General features: G+C 45.9%; 1 protein-coding gene across 1 annotated transcript in view; it reads right to left on the bottom strand.

Annotated features, from left to right (window-relative positions):
- Positions 1-1970: 1970 nt before the first annotated feature.
- Positions 1971-17003, bottom strand: part of LOC119357594 (histone-lysine N-methyltransferase family member SUVH9-like) — a 31292-nt gene continuing 16259 nt past the window's right edge. Inside the window, exons 2-4 of the mRNA XM_037624493.1 lie at positions 3308-3383; positions 3101-3190; positions 1971-2900 (exon numbers count right to left, since the gene is read on the bottom strand). Coding sequence (XP_037480390.1) covers positions 1971-2900; positions 3101-3190; positions 3308-3383 — 1096 coding nt within the window. The remainder of the gene's footprint in view (positions 2901-3100; positions 3191-3307; positions 3384-17003) is intronic.

Genomic DNA, 17003 nt, shown 5'->3' with positions numbered 1-17003 from the left:
AACATTGTTCCTGGCCAGCAGTAGATCTTCCGTGACCGTTGGTAGCACTGGGTACCAACAATGTTTCGAGTGACAACACGCGCTGCTTCTTGCTGGGTCCGTAACAATGTACCACTTTCATGAAACCACATTCTACCAACCCTGCGTAACAATGTTTTCCCTTTGTTGTGGAACAATGTTTCCCGTGGTGCGAGGGTAGGCTCGCTAACAATGTTTTTTGCACTGCGTCCGTAACAATGTTAGCAACGATGGCCCACGACGCACGGAAAACATTGTTGCTGGTCCTGCACGAACAAAGGAACATTGTTACGGTTCCAGCGCAACAACAGAAACATTGTTATGGAGGGTCGGTGGAAATGTTTTCAGTTTGTGGGCGTGCAAAGGGTGCACAGTCAGTAACGATGCTGTTCCCGCCCGTAACAATGTTATAAATGACAGCAAACACAGCTTCTTTGCGCTGTGTCACTTGGATGAAGGCAACGCTGATGACCAAAACATTGTTGCCACTCCCCCGTATTGTGATGATCCATCGATCTTGCCATGCACGTGATGTCGTGTGATCAGACCACGATGGGTGCTTCAGAAAACATCCACACAATATTTTGTATAGAAGCTTTTCTGTCATCAACATCCGTCAACAAGGGAACATCACGGTTTATATTGGAAGATGGCAGTCACACCATCATCACCAACTCGGTTTTTTATAAGAGTAGAGAAATTTGAACTAAAACCATGACGAGTAATTTGGAATGGAGGGAGTATATGATACTTTCCATTGTAACAAGATCATGACACTATCCACTATGGAGGTAGTAACATTATGAGTAGCGAAATAAAGCACCGATCATCAGTAACATTGTTCCTGGCCTGTGGATCTTCCTTAAAAGAGCTTATAAGATTTATAAACAAAAGTATATGATTTGCAACGTAACTCACAAATGGTACCTAATCCAAATGTTCCCTTGTTGACGCTGGTCCCGGTTCTGGCTCTGGTCCGTAACATTGTTATACGACCAGGACTACGTAAATAAGCTGGGTCATAACAATGTTTTCCGTTCGCAGGGCATGGTCGGTAATTATGGTTTCCTTCTACTAGGCCAGATGGGTTCATAACAATGTTTCCCTTGTAGACGCAACTCACAAATGGTAAACTCTTCAGCGGATTTAAAGCCTTTCATAAGAAATTATTTAAGTTTATGAATATATTATTGTTTCATGATGTCATGCAGAACGAGCTCCCAGTAAAGAAGTTTTTAATGAATAAGGCCTTGATAAGTATTCAATGGATACTTGTTCATTGATACCAATTCCGAGCTAAACCCAATAAACATCGGGGGAGTATGCCGATACGGGGGAGCAATTCCTTAGTTCAGTCATAATAAGTCTTTGTAGATATTTCAAATGGACTACACCATATGGATGTATATAGACATATTTTAGAGTGTAGATCCACTCATTTTGCTCCGTATGTAGTCCCTTGTTGGAATCTCTAAAAAGACTTGTATTTGGGAACCAGGGAGTATATCCTGCCTGGTGGCTGTTTATCCTTTTCGGAAATGAATTTGGGGAAACCCTTAATTCAGAAATATCTAATAATATATGTGAGTATTTGTCGCTCAAAACTAAAACCACTACAAGTATCATGGAACGTAGGGAGTATATGCTCTCTAATTCATGATGATGAATTGGAGAGCATATACTCAGGCACTCTATTAGCAAGACATCCCTTTTCTCCACAGCAAAAGGAAGTAGTGGGGTGAATGAAAATTTTCCCTTCGATATTGGATTCCTCCGCTGCAACCAACGGGCCATTGTAAACGAGACAGCAAAATGAACCAAGAATTGTTCATCCCATAGTAGGTAGCAGGACTTGTAGCTTTGAGAATACACCTCACGTAGAAATGGTGCTAACAGTAAGATCCTCCACTGCAACCGATGAGCCAGCCAGTCGGACATCTCAATGAACCCTGTCATGAACAAATTTGCTGATCTATGCCATAATCGATGCTCAGCTCCCGCATAGGTGGGATGACATCCATGGCAAACACCATCAGGTGAGTGCATGACTGATTTTCCCCTGCACGGATAACAAACTGGACAAAGGCATTGGGGATGCAACTGTGGCTAATGTAGCTGGCAAAATTCCTCCGGCGAGACACATCGAGTATATAGCCTGGCTCTTGGAAATGGGGGAACTGAGGCAGAAGAACTGATTCACACACAGTATCGGGAAGCACAGCTTGGGGAACTTCGATGTGGACGTACTCCTTGTCTTCTAGAAGTGCATCAGAGGCATATCCCCACTCTCTCCACTTCTTGGGAAACCTCTTTGGATCAATGACGCAGCCCTCATCCATGGTGACATCGCCAGTGACCACGTCTCCGCTGTACTCGCATACAAAAGCGCCTGGCTGTATCAAGTCCAGTGTCCTGACACCCCAATCCGTCTGCATGGACCTGAACACCTCCAGCCGGTGCTCCATCCCAACTTGGGTCGACCTGTTGAAGCAGCTCCTCGTGGTGCAACCACAAAGAGCACCACACTCATACACTACTGGTCTTCCCCTGATGAGGGTGCCATCCTCATTGTACACCGCACCTCCACCATTCTTCCTCAAGCAGCTGTAGTCCGACCCACACACCACACAACTGCAGCCCTGATACAGCTTTACCGGTGGAGGCACGAGGGACAATGGAAATTTTGGGTGGGTAATGTAGTCGAAGTCAAGGAGAGACCTGTCTTCATCCAGGTCATTGAAAATGGGGACAGAGAACGCCTCGTTGCCCTTTGAAAGGTCCGGCGAGATGTAGCCGTGCGGGAGGACTTGGTTGACGATCTTGTCTTTCATGTCCTTGGCCAAACACCAGCTCATGCTGCCGAGCTGCTCCTGGCCAGCATTCTATACAAAATCTTTTGTGGATGTTTTCTAAAGACCATGACGAACTGGGAGTTGTAGATTGGAAGTTCGTCCGTTCAGATCTTCCACACCCTAACTTGGCAGAGGCCTTAGCAGCGGCGGGGCCTTCTTTGTTTCCTCGCGGTCGGGAACCATGCTGTTCCTTTAGCTGGGCCATGGATGGTGACAACAGGATCCCTAACAATGTCTTTCGGGTAGCCGACGGTGGACGCAGCAAACTCCAATTCGGGAATCATAACTTTGTTTAGAAGGTCCGGTTCTGCCTTCACAGCCTACGCTTAAATACATCCCAAACCCGTAACATTGTTCCTGGCGAGTGTATCTTCCTTAATAAAAGAGCTTATAAGACTTATATAAACAAAACTATATGGTTAGAAAACGTAACTCACAAATAGAACGTAATCCAAATGTTCCCTTGTTTTACGACCAGGCTTATGTAAATATGCTGGGTCCATAACAATGTTTCTGTAACAATGTTAGGGCAGTAACAATGTTTGATATCCGCAATGCAAGGTCGGTAACAATGTTTTGCATAACAATGTTCCCCGGATGGCGCATGGTTGGGAACCACGCTGTTCCTTTAGCCGGGCCATGGATGGTGACAACAGGATCCCTAACAATGTCTTTCGGGTAGCTGACGGTGGACGCGGCAAACTCCAATTCGGGAATCATAACTTTGTTTAGAAGGTCCAGTTCTGCCTTCACAGCCTACTCTTGAATACATCCGAAACCCATAACATTGTTCCTGGCGAGTGTATCTTCCTTAATAGAAGAGCTTATAAGACAAAACTATATGATTTGAGAACGTAACTGACAAATAGTACGTAATCCAAATGTTCCCGTGTTGATGCTTGTCCCGGTTCTGCCTCTGGTGCGTTACATTGTTTTACGACCAGGCTTATGTAAATATGCTGGGTCCATAACAATGTTTCCGTAACAATGTTAGGTCGGTAACAATGTCTGATATCCGAAATGCAAGGTCGGTAACAATGTTTTGCATAACAATGTTCCCCTGATGACGCACGGTCGGGAACCACGGTTCTTTATGTCTCGACCATTTCGAGACTTCTCGTCATGTCCGTGATCATATCAGGCACTCCGAACTACCTTCGGTACATCAAAACACAACGTCTCGACCATTTCGAGACTCCTCATCATGTCCGTGATCATATCTGGCACTCCGAACTACCTTCGGTACATCAAAACACAAAAACTCATAATACCGATCGTCACCGAACTTTAAGCGTGTGGACCCTACGGGTTTGAGAACTATGTAGACATGACCGAGACACATCTCCGGTCAATAACCAATAGCGGAACCTGGATTTTCATATTGGCTCCCACATATTCTACGAAGATCTTTATCGGTCAACCCGCATAACAGCATACATTGTTCCCTTTGTCATCGGTATGTTACTTGCCCGAGATTCGATCGTCGGTATCTCAATACCTAGTTCAATCTCCTTACCGGTAAATCTCTTTACTCGTTCTGTAATGCATCATCCCACAACTAACTCATTAGTTACAATGCCTACAAAGCTTATAGTGATGTGCATTACCGAGAGGGCCCAGAGATACCTCTCCGACAATCGGAGTGACAAATCCTAATCATGAAATACGCCAACTCAACAAGTACCTTCAGAGACACCTGTAGAGCACCTTTATAATCACCCAGTTACGTTGTGACGTTTGGTAGCACAAAAAGTGTTCCTCCGGTAAACGGGAGTTGCATAATCTCATAGTCATAGGAACATGTATAAGGCATGAAGAAAGCAATAGCAACGTACTAAACGATCAAGTGCTAAGCTAACGGAATGGGTCAAGTCAATCACATCATTCTCCTAATGATGTGATCCCGTTAATCAAATGACAACTCATGTCTATGGCTAGGAAACATAACCATCTTTGATTAACGAGCTAGTCAATTAGAGGCATACTAGTGACACTCTGTTTGTCTATGTATTCACACATGTATTATGTTTCCGGTTAATACAATTCTAGCATGAATAATAAACATTTATCATGATACAAGGAAATAAATAATAACTTTATTATTGCCTCTAGGGCATATTTCTTTCAGTCTCCCACTTGCACTAGAGTCAATAATCTGGATTACACAGTAATGATTCTAACACCCATGGAGCCTTGGTGATGATCATGTTTTGCTCGTGGAAGAGGCTAAGTCAATGGGTCTGCAACATTCAGATCCATATGTATCTTGCAAATCTCTATGTCTCCCACCCGGACTTGATCCCGGATGGAGTTGAAGCGTCTCTTGATGTGCTTGGTTCTCTTGTGAAATCTGGATTCCTTTGCCAAGGCAATTGCACCAGTATTGTTACAAAAGATTTTCATTGGAACCGATGCACTAGGTATGACACCTAGATCGGATATGAACTCCTTCATCCAGACTCCTTCATTTGCTGCTTCCGAAGTAGCAATGTACTCCGCTTCACATGTAGATCCCGCCACAACGCTCTGTTTAGAACTGCTCCAACTGACAACTCCACCATTTAATATAAACACGTATCCGGTTTGCGATTTAGAATCGTCTGAATCAGTGTCAAAGCTTGCATCAACGTAACCATTTACGATGAGCTCTTTGTCACCTCCATAAACGAGAAACATATCCTTAGTCCTTTTCAGGTACTTCAGGATGTTCTTGACCGCTGCCCAGTGGTCTACTCTTGGATTACTTTGGTACCTCCCTACAAAACTAATAGCAAGGAACCCCCCAGGGAGAAATAATGGGACTTATGGGCCTTAGTGGAGAGAGAGAGAGGGCTGGCCTAGGGCAGGCCACGCACCCCTCCCCCTCTGGTCCAAATTGGACTAGGAGAGAGGGGGACTTTCCTTCTCCCTCTCCCCCTTCCTTTCCCCTCCTAGTACGAGTAGGAATGAGGGGAGTCCTACTCCTACTAGGAGGAGGACTCCTCCTCCTGGCGTGCCATAGAGGGCCGGCCGACCTCCTCCTTGCTCCTTTATATACGGGGGCAGGGGGACACCTCTAGACACACAAGTTGACCAGTTGATCTATTCCAGCCATGTGCGGTGCCCCCTCCACCATATTCCACCTTGGTTATATCGTAGCGGTGCCTAGGCGAAGCCCTGCGTCGCTAGCAACATCATCACCGTCATCACGCCGTCGTGCTGACGAAACTCTCCTGTGAAGCTTTGCTAGATCGGAGCTCGCGGGACGTCATCGAGTTGAACGTGTGCAGAACTCGGAGGTGCCGTGCGTTCGGTACTTGGATCGGTCGGATCATGAAGACGTACGACTACATCAACCGTGTTGTGCTAATGCTTTTGAATTCGGTCTACGAGGGTACGTGGACACACTCTCCCCTCTCATTTCTATGCATCACCATGATCCTGTGTGTGCATAGGATTTTTTTTGAAATTACTATGTTCCCCAACAAAAACTTGCTATCGGTCTAGTAAAGTAGTCAATTGCTTAGGGACAATTTCGCAACTCCTACCACCACTTTTCCACAGAATCTATACTAACTTTATTACTTCTTTACCTAAAACAGCCACTAGTTTTTATTTACATGCTCTTTATATTCTTGCAAACCTATCCCGTTACACCTACAAAGTACTTCTAGTTTTATACTTGTTCTAGGTAAAGCGAACGTCAAGCGTGCGTAGAGTTGTATTGGTGGTCGATAAAACTTGAGGGAATATTTGTTCTACCTTTAGCTCCTCGTTGGGTTCGACACTCTTACTTATCGAAAGAGGCTACAATTGATCCCCTATACTTGTGGGTTATCAAGACCTTTTCCTGGCGCCGTTGCCGGGGAGTTATAGCGTGGGGTGAATATTCTCGTGTGTGCTTGTTTGTTTTATCACTAAGTAGTTTTTATTTCGTGCTCTTATTTTCTATGTTTAGTTATGGGTAGGAAACACAAAATACCAAAAAATAGTGGTACCTACTAAACCAATGGTTGAAGAACCACTCAAAATCTATCACACTACTGAAGCTTTTTACTTGGATCATCTTCGATCCCTATGTGCTCGGGCTGAAACCCCAAAGCTTAGTTGAGGGCAAATATTTAGATGAGCATGCTTGTTATGTGCGACACCGCATATCTGAAAATGGGAAACTTTTACTGGATCAAAATCATCGTTTGCAATGCTATGCTTGTAATTTATGTGAAATATATGATTGTACTTGTTGTTCTGAAGACCCTAAGAAACACCTTCCTTACCAATGTGAGTTTAGTGATAATGGAATCATATCTTCGTATACTAAGGGTGTTTATAATTACTATGATGTTCAAAAAATTGAAGAATTTGTTGCTTTTAGGGGTACTTGCGAAATTGCTTCTTTTATTGAAGAGTGTGATACTACTCTCTACAAATCTGAAAATTTGGCCATACTTAAATATTGCTATGATAATTATGCTTCTAATCCTTATATTAAACCATATACTGAGGAATCCTCCGCTGTCCAAGAAGAGGCTAAAATTTTGCAGGATTCTATGGAAGAAGAAATTAATGACATTGTGAGCTCATTGGATGAAAAAGATGAGGAGGAGAGCGAAGAACAAAAGGAGGAAGAGCGGATTGATCACCCGTTCCCACCATCAAATGAGAGTAACTCTTTATCCCATACATTGTTTAATTTCCCTTCGAATTTACCGAAGGATGAATGCTATGATGATCGTTATGATCCCGTTGATTCTTTTGAACCCTTTTTGATGGTGCTTGCTATGATTGTGGCCAAGATGCCAATATGAATTATGCTTATGGAGATGAACTTGCTATAGTTCCTTATGTTAAACATGAAATTGTTGCTATTGCACCCATGCATGATAGTCCTATTATCTTTTTGAATTCTCCCGACTACACTATATCGGAGAAGTTTGCCCTTATTAAGGATTATATCAATGGGTTGCGTTTCACTACTACACATGATGATTTTGATAGATATAATATGCATGTGCTTGCTGCTCCTACTTGCAATTATTATGAGATAGGAACTACATCTCCGCCTCTCCATGTTTCCAATATGATAAAATTGCAAGAAACTTTTTATACTATGCATTGGCCTTTACTATGTGTGCATGAATTGTTCTTCTATGACATGCTGATGCATAGGAAGAGAGTTAGACTTCGTCGTTGCATGATATATGTTACTTTGTGCTCACTACTAAATCACAAATCATAGTTAATTAAAATTTGTTTTGATATTCCTTGGGTTCAGGGTGGATCCATTACTTGAGCACTATATGCCTAGCTTAATGGATTTAAAGAAAGCGTTGCCAGGGAGACAACCCAGAAGTTTTAGAGAGTCGTTTATTTCTATTGTGTGCTTTTATAAAGTTTAAAAACAAAAAAGAGGGGAACCTAAAACTTTTTCAAAAAGAAAAGCGAAAGTAAGAAAGACGAGCATTGTTAAAGTGGGAGCTAGCCTTGAACTTTGTTCATGCCCATGGAAACTTTGTGACCCTTGATTACAGAAACTTTTCAACAAAAATAATTATCCCCTTGTACAATTCCATTGTATTATAAAATTAATGTGCCAATATTTGCCTTTAGGATGTTTACATTGCTTGTTGGTTTGTGCGGTGCAAAACAGAAACTTTGGCTGTCGTGCGCGATTTTACATTTTTTACTGGAACGTCAAACGGTTCTGAAACTTTTTTGCACTGTCTTTATATACAAATTGTTAATTGTTTCTAAATTTTTCAGAATTTTTGGAGTAACATAAGTATGGTGAATGTTCAAATTACTACAGACTGTCCTGTTTAAGATAGATTCTGTTTTTGATGCATTGTTTGCTTGTTTTGATGAAACTATTGATTTATATCAATGGATTAAGCCATGTAAAAGTTATATTACAGTAGATACAGTTCAAAAACAAAATATTAGTTGGTTTGCAATAGTACTTATAGTAATGATTTGCTTTATTATACTAACGGATCTTACCGAGCTTTCTGTTGAGTTTTGTGTGGATGAAGTGATCAAAGATCGAGGAGGTCTCAATATAAGGAGAAGGAGGAGAGGCAAGAGCTCAAGCTTGGGGATTCCCAAGGCACCCCAAGTAAATATTCAAGGATACTCAACCGTCTAAGCTTGGGGATGCCCCGGAAGGCATCCCATCTTGCTTCAACAAGTATCGGTATGTTTTCAGTTTCGTTTTGTTCATGTGATATGTGCAAATCTTGGAGCGTATTTTGCATTTAGTGTTCACTTTTCTTTGATGCACCCTGCTGGTATGAGATAGTCCATGGTTGATTTATAGAATGCTCTTTGCACTTCACTTATATCTTTTGAGTATGGCTTTATAGAATGCTTCATGTGCTTCGCTTATATCATTTGAAGTTTGGATTGCCTGTTTCCCTTCACATAGAAAACCGCCATTTAAAGTCCCGTAGCATGCACGTATGGTAACCGTTGTGTAACAAATTTGAAGCATGATGTGTTTCTTTGATTGTCTTCCTTATGAGTGGCGGTAGGGGACAAGCGATGGTATTTTTCTACCAATCTATCCCCCTAGGAGCATGCGCGTAGTGCTTGGTTTTGATGACTTGTAGATTTTTGCAATAAGTATGTGAGTTCTTTATGACTAACACTACAAAAAAAGACACATCCGTGACATTTTGGGCCGAACGGATTTTTTCTGTCATACCTATGACACTTCTATGACGATAATTGTGACAAAACCCGGTATCATCATAGATGTGGTGGGGTCCTACTTTTATGACAAAAAATCATGACAGAAAATGGGATTTTCCTCCTGGGCGGGCCAGAGACGCAGCTACATGACATTCTTTGGGCAGTCCATGACGGAAAAAACTATGGTTGAAGCCAGGGCACGAAAAATATCGGGGAGTCCCCGGTTACGGTGGGTGGTCGGGGGCCGAGCGATGCGCGTTTGTCTCGTACGTATGCATGTGTGTGCGAGGCGTTGGGCTCTAACTGAACCCAAGCGATTGCACTGCAGGCTACGCGTTACTGAACCCGAGCGATCGATCGATGGCTGTTAACTAAACCCGATCGAGCAATTCCTTCACTACTGCTGCTAACTGAAGCCGATCGATGCTGCCTCTGGATGAATAGTGAGCGTTGGGGGGGGGTGGCTGAACAGTTCCCGGTGGGGGTGGATGAACAGGACCCCGTGGTGTTGCCTCTAGATGAACAGTACCCCGATCGATCGAGCCGGTTGGGGCTGGATGAACAGGACCCCATGGAGGGCAGGATGAACAAGACCACCCCGTGGATGGTAGGATGAACAGTAGACAGTGGAGGGCAGGATGAACAGTAGCCCGTGGAGGGGTGGTTGAACAGGAGCCTGTGGAGAGCGCTGGTTGAACAGTAGCCAGTGGAGTAGCGCGCGGTGGAGGCTGGATGAACATGAGCCCATGGATGAACAGTCGCAGGTGGAGGCCGGAGGAGGTCAACGGTGGATGAACAGTAGCTCGTGGAGGCTGGAGGGAGTCGACGGTGGAGATGAACAGTATCCCATGGAGTCCCGTTTTGTGGTACGCCACACCCCTCCTGATGAACATGACCCCCGTTTCGACCGTAACGCTGCAACACAAGTCTGTTTCCTCCGTTTTGCGGTATGCCACACCCCTCCCGATCAACAGGACCCCCATTTAGACCGTAGGAGGTCCGTTTCCTCCATTTTGCGGTACGCCAGACCCCTCCCGATGAATAGGATCCCGTTTCGAACATGGCCAGTCGAACACAAGGCCGTTTACTCCGTCCTGCGGTACGCCAGGCCTCGTTTCCATCGGTTATTCCGTCCAAGCCCTCCCGATAAACATGACGACGCATTCCGTTTCGACCCAGCCGGTTGGCTCCCCATGAACACGACGATGACGCTGTTTCTTCATTCCGACCCAGCCATGTACACGAGCCCTGGCCGTACGTATGCGCGAGTAGGCGTTCGAGACCCTGCCCGTATGTATGTACGTGGCCGTATTTTCTTTCTTGCACACTGGCCGCTGTACGTACGTGTACATGCTACATGCGCGCCTCTACTACGACACGTGCACGCCTCTACATCGACCAGTATGTACGTACACGTTCGCGACCATAATGACAACGCTACGTACGCTTCGACCAGGTAGGTCCCGACTGTCAGGCATTTCCTTGCGTGCGAAGATGTAGCTGGTGGGTCCCAGCAGTCACGGGGGCGAATCTTTTTTTGCCCGGACGCACTTCCTTGTGTGCGAAGATGTAGTTGGTGGGTCCCAGCAGTCAGGGGGAAACGTTTTTTCGTGAAATACGGTGGCCCATCCGATGGGTCCCCGTTGTCAGCTGGAGGAATAATTATTTTGCGCGTAATAAGGAGGCACTTCCTTGCTGTCGTCATAGACCCAGCTGCCAGCCTCTCCACGTGCAGTCCACGTCCGATGGAAGCTGTTCCTTGACCACATTGACCACGCTGCGCCGAGAGCACCAGGGCGGTGGACGACGGCGAGGCCTAGGAAGGAGACGACGCGGAGCCGGGGAAGACGTGGCAGTGGAAGCCCGCACGGAGAGGAGTATGAGGGTTCACTGGTTCGGCTGCGGTGTGAGGCTGCCATCGCCACATGGCCTGGCTAGCGGTTGGAATAGTAGGGGGCGGTGAGGCCTCTGCGGAAGCACAGCCGGCCACGGGAGGCAGGAGCATGCGGCACGACCGGCCCTGCTTTGGGCGGCTGGAGCAAGAAGATCAGAGATTGAAGAAGCACAACGGCCATTGGATGGACATCGTACGGTCACTAGAGCTAGAATCGTTCATATTGACTAAGTTGATAAAGCACTCCTCCACGTCAACTTAGTAGGCCCACAAGTCAGCCACTCACCAAGGTGGGTCCCAACTAGCAGGGGGAGTATTCATTTTTGTGTGCATAATAAGGCGACACTTCCGGTGGGTCTGAGCTGACAGCGGGGGGAACGTTTTTTCGCGAAATACGGTGGCCCATCCGGTGGGTCCCAGCAGTCAGGGGGGAAACGTTTTTTCGCCAAATACGATGGTCCGTCCGGTGGGTCCCTGCTGTCAGGTGGAGGAATAATTATTTTCCGCGTAATAAGGAGGCACTTCCTTCCGGCTGCCGTGGACCCAGCTGTCAGCCTCTCCACGTACAGTACTCTTCTGATGGAAGTCGTTCCTTGACAACGTTGACCACGCCGCGCCGAGAGCACTAGGGCGGTGGACGACGACGAGGCCTAGGAAGGGGACGACGGCGAGGCCTAGGAAGGGGACGACGCGGAGCCGGGGAAGACGCGACAGTGGAAGCCCGCGCAGAGAGGAGTACGAGGGTTCACTCATTCGGCTGCGGTGTGAGGCTGCCATCGCCGTAGGGCCTGGCCAGCAGTGGGAATAGTAGGGGGCGGTGAGGGCTCCGCGGCAGCACAGCCGGCCACGGGAGGCAGGAGCATGCGACACGGCCGGTGCTGCTTTGGGCGGCTGGAGCAAGAAGACCAGAGGTTGAAGAAGCACTATGGCCGTTGGATGGACATTGTACGATCACTGGAGCTAAAACCGTGCATATTGGCTAAGTTGACAAAGCCCTCCATCCCCGTCAACTAAGTAGGCCCACAAGTCAGCCTCCCACTATACTGGGTCCCAGCTAGCAGGGGGAGTATTCATTGTTTTATGCGTAATAAGGAGGCACTTCCTTGCGTGCGAAGATATAGCTGGTGGGTCCGAGGTGTCAGCGGCGGTAATGTTTTTCTCGCGAAATATAGAGGCCCTTTCGGTGGGTCCCAGATGTCACGTGGAGGAGCTGTCAGCCTCTCCATGTACAGTCCACTTCAGATGCATGTCGGTCGTTGACCACGTTGACCAGGTTGCGCTGAGAGCACCAGGGCGGTGGACGACGGCGAGGCCTAGGAAGGGAATGACACGGAGCCAAGGAAGACTCGGTAGTTGTTTCCCACGCGGAGGGGAGTACGACTGTACGAGGGTTTACTGGTTCGTCTGCCGTCACCAGAGAATAACAGCAGGTGTGGGTGAGTAGAGGGATGGCTAGGCCAGCGATGGGAGTACGGTGGGGCGGTGCGGCCTGCGCGGCAGCACAGCCGGCCGCGGGGAGGAGAGAGCAGGCAGTCCCATCGGCGCTTGTTTGAGCGGCTGGAGCAGGAAGAGCAGAGATTGAAGAAGCACGACGGCCGTTGGATGGACATCCAACAGTCACTGCTTGTGCGTCAACCTTTTTTAGGAAAGCCTCAAATCTGTGGAAAACATCATACTACCCATCTGCCATTATTTCTAATAATTTACAGCCCATTTGCTAATTCATAAGGTTTTTTTGGAGCCCATATTCTTTTTCTTAGCATTACAACCCATATTGTGGCCACGGTTAAAAAAAGTATACGAAATTTTGCATATTTCGGTGCGGAACGAACTGTTTTTAATCCCGAAATTTCGAGTCATGTTCAAACTGATTTTAAAAATAAATATATGAAAGTGCGTTATATCGACTAGAGGGGGGGTGAATAGGCGATTTTTATGAAAGTCTTCAAAACATGGGAGTTATGAAGACAAACAACGAAGATTTTGCCTATTTACTATGCAGCGGAAGTTAGATTACACTAGGCAAGCCATGGTCAAGTATTCAGTAGAGTGAAAGCACAAAGACAAATAGCTACAGTGTAATAAGGATCAGGTAGGAAGAAGTTATGAAGCCAAACAGATCATACATTCACGTTGTGAAGACAAAAGATAGAGCAAGCATGCAATGGCTTCACAATGAGTAACAGTAAGAATAAGGAAGTGAAGATGAAACCAGTGATTCGTTGAAGACAATGATGTGTTGGACCAGTTCCAGTTGCTGTGACAACTGTACATCTGGTTGGAGCGGCTAGGTATTTAAACCTTAGGACACACAGTCCCGAACACCCAGTCCTGAACACGCAGCTCAGGACACCAAGTCCTCACCGTATTCTCCTTGAGCTAAGGTCACTTAGTCCTCGCCCAATCACTCTGGTAAGTCTTCAAGGTAGACTCCCAAACCTTCACAGACTTCGTTCACTGGCAATCCACAATGTCTCTTGGATGCTCTGAATGCGACGCCTAACCGTCTGGAGGATTCACAGTCCTCAAGTGTAATAAGTCTTCAGATCACACAGACAAGAAGACTTAAGTGATGCCCAATATTCTTTGGCACTGGGTGGTTAGGGCTTTTCTCCTCGCTAGGAATTTTCTCTCAAAGGCTTCGAGGTGGGTTGCTCTCAAACGACAAAAGCCGTGCACTGAAATCTGAGCAGCCAACCGTTTATGGTTGTAGGGGGTGGGCTATTTATAGCTACTTGGCAACCCGACCTGATTTGTCCGAAATGACCCTGGGTCACTAAGGAACTGACACGTGTCTCAACGGTCAGATTTCAAACTCTCATGGCAACTTTACTTGGGCTACAAGCAAAGCTGACTTGTCCGGCTCTGGACAAGATTCGCTCTCATTGTCTTCACTCGAAGACATAGGTTTTTAGTTTGGGCATCACTTCAGTCATTCTAACTGGTTCTCCTGGACCCCACTTAACAGTACGTGGTTCCTATGACTCAACACAAAGGAAAAGAACTACGAAAGATCTAAGTCTTCAAGCTCCATAGGCTTCATAACGTGTCTTCCTTTGTCATAGTCTTCAATGTGAATATCTTCATATACCACCTTTGACTTCAATGTCTTCATACATTTTTAGGGGTCATCTCTGGTAGTAAAACCGAATCAATGAGGGACTTCTACCTGTGTTATCCTGCAATTCTTACAAACACATTAGTCCCTCAACTAGGTTTGTCGTCAATACTCCAAAACCAACTAGGGGTGGCACTAGATGCACTTACAATATATACCAATATAAAATCCAAGAAATTGTCGACGCATAAAAATCGATGCATTTTAAAATCTTGAAATGAAAAAAAGAAATTTGAAATTAATTGCCAGTTTGATGTGTTTTAAAAATGTACATCCCATTTCTCATTACTGATAGGCCATTTTCTCGGCCAGCCGAATGAAAGCTCTCCTCGTCTTGAAAGATTTCCAGCCCAACAGGCCTGACAAAGCGACTTACTTGGCAAATAACAAAAAACTGGGTTGTGGCCGTGGACCCATCTATCAGCCTCTCCATGTGCAGTACTCTTCCGATGGAAGTCGGTCATTGACCACATTGACCACGCCGTGCCGAGAGCACCAAGGCTGTGGACGACAACGAGGCCTAGGAAGGGGATGACGCGGAGCTGGGGAAGATGCGGCAGTGGATGCCCACGCGGAGAGGAGTATGAGGGTTCACTGGTTCGACTGTGGTGTGAGGCTGCCGTCGCCGCAGGGCCTGGCTAGTGGTGGGAGTAGTAGGGGGCGATGAGGCCTCAACGGCAGCACGGCCGGCCACTGGAGGCAGGAGCAAGCGGTCTCGCCGGCGCTGGTTTGGGCGGCTGGTGCAAGAAGAGGAGCGATTGAAGAAGCAGCATGACTGTTCGATTCAAATCCAACGGTTACAGCTGCTAGAATCATTTGCTGACTAAGTTGACAAGCCCTGCGTACGCGTCAACTTAGTAGGCCCACAGGTCAGCCTCCCAACCGGTGCGCCCCAGATGTCAGTGGGAGGAATCATTTTTTCGCGTGATAAGGAGGCAGTTGATTGCGTGCAGCCAGGCCAGCGGTGGGAGTAGGGTGGGCCGGGGAAGCCCACTCGACATCACAGTGGGCCACAAGCGGAGGGAGCAGGCAGTCCCGCCGACGCTAGTTTAGGCGGCTGGAGCAGGAAGATCCGAGATTGAAGAAGCACGTCGGCCGTTGGATGGACATCCAATAGTCACTGCTGCTAGAATCGTGTGTTGACTGACAAAGCCTTGAGTAAACAAGTCAGCCTTGAAATCTGTGGCGTGTACAACCCATTTGCTATTATTTTTATAATTTTTACTCATTTTCTAATTCATATGGAATTTATTGCAGCCTGTTTTCCATTTTAAAAATTGATGCCCATTTTCTGGTCAGTACCAGGGTTAAAAAAATTAACTAAATATGTGGGAAATTTTGAAAATTCGCAAATTTTTGCTGGGGAACAAAATATTCTTAATCCAAAAATTAGTAGCCATACTAAAACAAATTTAAAAATAAATTAGTAATATGTCATGTTAAATCCAATGAAATACGTATAAGATATCAGTGAAGAACAAAAACAAAAAAACTAATATCCCATTTGCTATAATTTTTTTGGAATTTTCAACCCCTTTTGATATTACTTTTAACAGACACTGACCATACTCTTTGGCAAGACCGGAGTGCATCCCTCCTCGTCTTGAAAGATTTGCAGCCCAGTAAGTCGGAGAAAACAAATAGGCCTAGATTGGGTATTCTTCAAAAAGAAATACTGGGCTACCTATTTTCCCAAAGGAAAAACTGCTGGGCTGGTCATGTTGTTACACAGGCCACAGAGACCGCACAACCCAGTTTATAGCCTGCTCTTCCGAATTACTACTAAAAAAGTTGTGCAATTTTGTCATTAATTGACTATACGTTGAAAATGATGTGGGTCCCAGATATCAGCAGGGTGGATTAGAGTAAAAAAAGGAGGCGTTCATCTGAGTAGTAAAAGCGGCGCTTCCTTGTGTTCGGGAGTGGACCTGGTGGGTCCGTACTGTCATACTCACAACTACAGTCATCTCCCGATTCACTATGTTGATAGGGACCATTTCGGAAAAAAAACTATGTTGACAGGGCCGGACGGCGGCGCCGCGGCGAGCGCACCAAGGCGGAGGATAAAGTGCTGCTGCCAATGTGCTGGGCTGGGTTGGACATTCTTATTGAAAAATAAAAATGGACCAGATCTATTTATGATGTTGACTATGATTTGCATGGGTCCGCTAGTCGCAGGAAGAAAATACTGGGAGGAAGAAGACTGGTTGCTATCTTTGCCGAAGAATAATATCGACTGAATGTAACGACACTATCATAGGAAATAATATCCTCCTGTTAAATCGTTAATTTAAAGAACTGGTGCATGAGCATTTATCTTTATTTATTTATTTATTTATGTTTAGGGGACCATGACCATGTACCTGGGCCGGATTCATGTGAGAGCCTCCCTTCCAGTTAATTACGGGCTTCTCTATTGGGCCTTCATCAGTGGGCTGCATGTTATCAACAA

Source organism: Triticum dicoccoides, chromosome 2A (genome assembly GCF_002162155.2).
Source record: "Triticum dicoccoides isolate Atlit2015 ecotype Zavitan chromosome 2A, WEW_v2.0, whole genome shotgun sequence".
In the NCBI taxonomy this organism is placed as follows: domain Eukaryota; kingdom Viridiplantae; phylum Streptophyta; class Magnoliopsida; order Poales; family Poaceae; genus Triticum; species Triticum dicoccoides.
The sequence above is the reverse complement of the archived record's forward strand: the minus strand, read 5'-3'. Positions and strand labels throughout refer to the sequence as shown.